General features: G+C 35.5%; 1 protein-coding gene across 1 annotated transcript; it reads right to left on the reverse strand.

Annotated features, from left to right (window-relative positions):
* Positions 1-461: 461 nt before the first annotated feature.
* On the reverse strand, positions 462-5,635 carry LOC108630057 (solute carrier family 23 member 1). The gene is made up of 13 exons (XM_018033120.2): positions 5,606-5,635; positions 5,338-5,463; positions 4,705-4,862; positions 3,341-3,546; positions 3,143-3,269; positions 2,939-3,059; positions 2,602-2,857; positions 1,777-1,905; positions 1,517-1,675; positions 1,358-1,437; positions 1,150-1,291; positions 938-1,070; positions 462-863 (listed from the first exon to the last, which is right to left on the reverse strand). The coding sequence occupies exons 1-13, from the start codon at positions 5,618-5,620 to the stop codon at positions 788-790; spliced, it is 1,728 nt and encodes a 575-aa protein (XP_017888609.1). The 5' UTR covers positions 5,621-5,635; the 3' UTR covers positions 462-787.
* Between the last annotated feature and the right edge of the window lie 325 nt (positions 5,636-5,960).

Raw genomic sequence — 5,960 nt, forward strand, 5'->3', positions numbered from 1 at the left:
GGCATACTGCACACTAGTACCGGTACCCGCACACTCATACTCATACTCATACTCATACCGCACACGCATACGATGGGATGGGAAAAGGGGTAACTCGACCGGCCTTACTGCCGATTGAGTGACTCGAGGAGCGTCGGGGCTCTGTACTTGTACCCTCTCGGGGATCGACGGTTTGGGCAAAATGACGTCTGCGCAAAATGATTGGCCGATTCTTAGAAGGCTCGGCTCCTGATTTGCATATTCGTTTACTCCCGCATTTATCGATAATCGGGCAGGATTTTTTGGGTCATTCCAAAGGGAATGACCAAATGACCACTGACTTTAAGTACCCACCCCCTAGGATTGGTTATCTGGTCATTCCCTTTGGAATGACCCAAAAAATCCTGCCCGATTATCGATCTTTGGATAATCGCTGCTTTGGATCATATTTAGTCAAGGATGGCGAAATAAAAATTCTGAGATTCGTTTCCATTCATTTTATTAGTTAGAATTTAGGCGGCATACATAAAATTATTGATAGATTGATGTACAATTTAAAATACAGAAATTCTAATTTAGTCTCTAGTATTTCGCTAAAGAATTGCACTTTGAAAATTAGTATCTCCTCGGTGACAGAACTGAGAGGTAGTACAAAACGAAAAAAGAAGAAATGTAATGGTTCCCAATAAATAAAGTTTCACTAGATGGATTCTTTTACCGGCATATTTCATACTTTAATTACTCATTTTAAATATTTTCATTAAAAATTTTGTACAATGTCGATAATAAAACTAAAATGAAGTGCTCATTATTTCTTTTGGCCGCACGAGTAAATTCCAGGTCTGTAAGTTGGTAAGAATGGCACGTACTGAGTCCATTTCCACCTGCAAGTAATTAAAAAATAAATACATTTTCTTGTCAAATTCAAAGAATTATAGATAAGTAAAGAAGAGCGTACCTCCGTAAAAGATCCATTCCAAACGGGAAATCAAATGTGTTAGGTATGTGTTCTTGATCCTCTTTCTCATCTTTACTGCTAGTTAACTCCATTTCCTTCGACCATGCGATCAGTCCGCGTTCCTCGGGGGTGCCTTAACAAATTTATTTTACCACCATTATTTATAGATATACATTTTCGATGAAATACATTTTTTAGTGCTCAAATCATACCTGGGATGGTATTATCCAGTAGACATCCCACCACGCCTCCTACAAGAATAGTTGTGCTAAGTAACACGGCAATTACGCTATCAGCTATGTTGTACCCAGTATTTATCACGCCTGGGTGATTGATCATCCATTTGGACAGAACCTACAATCAGTTTAAATTAATTATCATTTGTTAAATTAATAAATTACGTATTAGTAACTGTCTTACTAATGGAAAGAAAATAGAAAATCCGAGAATATATATATTCCTCGCGGAATTCAAATCTACGTATTGCAGCGCGGACAGACCTGAAAAGAAACATATTATAATATTCATATTTATAATGTTAGACTAATTTCAATTGATGAATATATACAATTAACGTACCGAACGCGGTGATCATTCCAAACATCACACAAAATATTCCACCGACGATAGGCTCGGGGATGATAATGAAAACGGCGCCAAATTTGCTAATCAGTCCTTGAATGATCATCAACCCGCAGGCCCACTGTATGACTCTGCGACTACCGACTTTCGTAACACCTGTTAACATTTCATATAAGCAGTCAGTTCAAAAATATTGTTCCATGACACACTTGCGACTCGTCGTAGTTTTCCTTTTAAGAAAATTGTATGTAATTTACCAATGGTTCCCACATTTTCTCCGAACGTGTTTGTACCGTTTCCGCTTCCCCAAATACCAGCCAACATTGTACCCAGCCCTTCCATACCGATTCCTCGATTGATAGCGTGAACCGGAGGTGGTGGAGCCCCTAAGAACAATTAACAAATTTAGAGATTAAAATAATAGTTTAAATTATTGATGATCATTCGCAAACGTAATTAGTTTAAAATGCTGTAGTAAAAAATGCAGGTTTTATTAAAAAACATTTTTTTATTTGACAATCATATTGGAGTTAATGTTCGAATTGCATTATCGCTCAGTTAGTGTCGTTTAGACATGTGTCATCCTTAACCCCTTGAGTATACTTGGATTTAAGAAAATGGTTCTTTTCCGCGCGCCCGAATTAACTCGTGAGACCTACAGTTTTGGTTTTCTATATGAATTCAACCGAATATATTCAGAATACTTTACTCTCGATTTATTATAATTATTATCAAAATATCATTTAAGTAAAAAAGATTTGATATATATACACACATACATATATGTCGAAGCGTCTGTATTATTAAAATCTCTAAAGCCGTCAATCGGAAAAGACATTATGCAAAATTATTTTATTTGAAACGATTATGGTCCCCGATATGACTCCAACCGCGATCGTTCGTTTTCTGTTCTTTTTTTATTTTAAAAATTGAATCCTTCGATATCTCTCGATACTTCTCGATATATCGCTACCAATTCGCACTTGTTCGGGTCACACTGATTCTATCCAAGTTTAAATGATTTATAAGATAAACGTATTAAGGGTCTTTTTACTTAAAAGTTTGAATTTGTTACTACTTACCGCACATTCTGGAAGTCGTTGGATAGTAACTGATTGACTCCACCGTACATGCCAATACTCCGGCTAACATGCCAAGCACGCCAGACAGGGTCACAGTAGGTGTACCCCATTGGCCGGGATAAGGTACTCTAAACCACGGAGAATCATTAAGGATCTTTAATTTACTGTCCGCTCTAGCTGGATGACCGACTGGCAAGGAATCAGTCACGGTCAAAATCGCGCAGATTATCCACATTACTATTATTGTTAACAAAACCTAAAATTAAAAATGAAGCAATATAGAAAAGACAGAAATTGTAGTCCCTTTATAATAGAGCTTCGTGATTTACTGATTTACCGGGAATAGTTTGAATAATTCGAACCACGCGAGTCGCAACCCTTGACCCTTGCGGTAGGTCAGTATAGGAAACGGTACATTGACCAATATTTGCGAGTATAATGTTAACATCAATATAGTTCTGCAAAGGATCGGTGCACAAAAAGTTACATAATAGTTAAATAATTTTTAATGTAAAATTTGTGAAAGAGATTCTCCATTTACCCAGCCGCTATGCCCCAATGCTGGGATGCAGCGTCGGCTGCGTTCTCGAAGAGCGATATCCCGACTAAGGAGACAGTTGGCACGATAGTCAGAGGCGTGATAAACTTTAATAAATATCCGATGATCCCTGTAGAAAAAAGGAGTTCAATAACTGGGGTTTACGATTTAAAGATATATTTTAATTAAAAATTGTGCTACCGCCAAATCCGACGACCACTTGGAATAGAGCGGAAACAGCGATGGCACCCGAGAGCTCTCTCATTCTGACTTGCCACAATTCCGTGCGATTTGCTTGGGACATTTCATTTAAAACTTCCGGGGCTGGACATTTCCATTGTGGTAAACTTAATATTGCTAATGTTGGGACCAGGAAAGAAATCGTTCCTCCTTGAACTAGGGGTAATCTATAGAAGAAAAAAAATAAGAAAATCGAGCATACATGTATGTATATAGCGAATAGCGAATACACTATTACAATTTAAATTATACTGTAAACAATTTAAACGCTATTTGCAGAAGAATTATTGTCTGTAATTCCGTAAATCTGAAGTCATAAAGCTGTGAACAAAAAAGTAACCTTTTCTGGGAAACATTAGCTGTTTCTAATGATCCGTAAATCTTGTTAAGCAAGAGCATGAGCAATAATTCTTGTGTCAATAAAAATCGTGAAAAATTAGCATTAGAACGAGCCACGAGACATAAGTCAGCAAGGCGTTAAAATACGTTTAAGATTGCCTATTGGATGTAAACTATCAGCCAGCATTCAACCTTGATCTTCAAATTCATACACATTCATGAATCGAATTTACACATGATGATTCTAGTACGTGGAGCTAGTTAATTCTTATGTTTAATAAAATTACGTGAAAATACCGATAAGTATCTGTCGCGTTATCGTTCAGATAATCTTGTTTCCACTAAATCTAAAAAAAATAGTTCTAATATTGTTCTTTGGCATTATTAAACAAGCGACATTCGAACAATCATATGATTGTAATAATTATGTAAAATCCGTATGAAAAAATAGAAGAATGTTACTTATTACAAAATTTGTTACGGATAGAAGTGAGTGTAGTTTCACCCTTATCGCAAACATTCTCGGAGTTCATGATAGTAAGATAAGTCAATTAATAATATGTTGTTCGAAAAATTTTATCGCATAACTTTAAACTTTTTATCATAGATTACAATATGAAAGTTAGGCTTTATGGATTATCAAAAAACTTATCGATCTACGTGTTACATTCATCAAATATAATATTTTCAACGTTTGCATATGTATATGTATACTAGATACTAATTACTTTGCGGTTGCAAAATCTCATATGTTCCTTGCCCAAGATCTATCACGCGGCTATCGCTTTAATGATCTGGAATGATTCACGGCAATTCAAGTTTATGAAACTGATCTCTTAATTCATAAGTACAACACACAAGGATTTTGTTACGCTGCTTTCAAGAGAAACTAAATACATAGATAAATGTGTAGCTTGAATAACGAAATTAAATAATTAGGAATCTTGTAGTTTTTACTAATTAATTCTTTATTATTTATGCATTACCTGCATCCTATGGTAGTTTGAAAGAAGGTGACGAGTCCAGTGACGAAAATCATTGTAGAGATTATGTGACTCCTGGATGGATCGTCTTCTGCCATGCAAAGTGCTGGCGTCAGGATAAAAGGAATCGAAACTATCGCGCCTATCATGGTCAAGTAGTGCTGAAAATTATATCATTCTGATTTCTTTAATCGATAAACAAATAGTTCGGAAAAATAGAAAATTTTAGACCAATTTTAATAATCCAGAAAAGAATTGAATTGAAAGTTTTTAGAATGGCGATTATAATGATCTTGATTAGTCGACAGTCTTACGGGAAGATAGTCGGATATCTTATCAAGATATACAGTATAAATATGGGAATCTCTTAAATCGGTCCACATTCTACATATTGTCTCTTCCAATGTTCACAATAATACTTTTATTGCGTACTCATAAAGAAATTATTTCATGGAATTTTTCCATAGTTTCCAAGTTCAGAATGATTATATTTGTTTTATCGTGATAGCTCTCAAAATTGATAACAACTAATTGTTATTTTAATTATCAGTAAACTAGTTCGCTTGCTATCTTTTTTAAAAATATCGTACAAATACACTTTGAGTATTATTATACACTATTCTTATTAATCAATACCTGTAAAGCCATAAACAAGCAGAGGTACCACGGGGGAACGTCGTCGATGCCATACGTGAGATTTGTGCTTCTATTGTTGCTACTGGTTTTAGTATCCGGCGGCGTGAAGGTTGAATTTTCCACATTCTGAAACGGTAATTAGATTCGTATTGTATGGCACAGTGTGTGATAAAATTTCCTCAGTTTGCGGAATATTTAAAGTGACGCGACACACCGTGCATGAATAGGAAAAAGAGAACAGTTATGCATTTTTGTATAGTATCGTTACCTGTTCCTTCCACATTTTACTTTTTCCTAGAATTTTTTAATAACAGGATAATTACTTTCCCTACAGGAAATAACGCAATCAATGATTCAAGTCTTTGAAACAGAACCCGACCGGCGCATATCCTTGCACGTGCAGGACGTTTGGTATTTGTTATTATAATAAGAAATCCGATTGCATAATTACGCTGGAGAACCAACTGGACGAGAATAATTGTATCAGCGCATTCATAGCTTGTATCAGCATATTCATTAAGTCGATACTACGTAATGCTATCAACAAGCGCGGGAAGATAATTAATCTGTAACATCGTTTCCATTGATCTTATAAGATTCAAATTATGATGCGTTTTTTTTTT

The sequence above is a fragment of the Ceratina calcarata genome, unplaced genomic scaffold, assembly GCF_001652005.2.
Source record: "Ceratina calcarata isolate Rehan_Ccalc_2016 unplaced genomic scaffold, ASM165200v1 scaffold641, whole genome shotgun sequence".
Lineage (NCBI taxonomy): Eukaryota > Metazoa > Arthropoda > Insecta > Hymenoptera > Apidae > Ceratina > Ceratina calcarata.

Excerpts from the sequence above, each read along its gene's own strand:
- LOC108630057 (XM_018033120.2), bottom strand. Across the intron at positions 3,270-3,340 it reads AGTGGTCGTCGGATTTGGCG|GGATCATCGGATATTTATTA; the intron begins GTAGCACAATTT and ends TTTTTTCTACAG. Across the intron at positions 2,858-2,938 it reads AATTATTCAAACTATTCCCG|GTTTTGTTAACAATAATAGT; the intron begins GTAAATCAGTAA and ends TTTTAATTTTAG.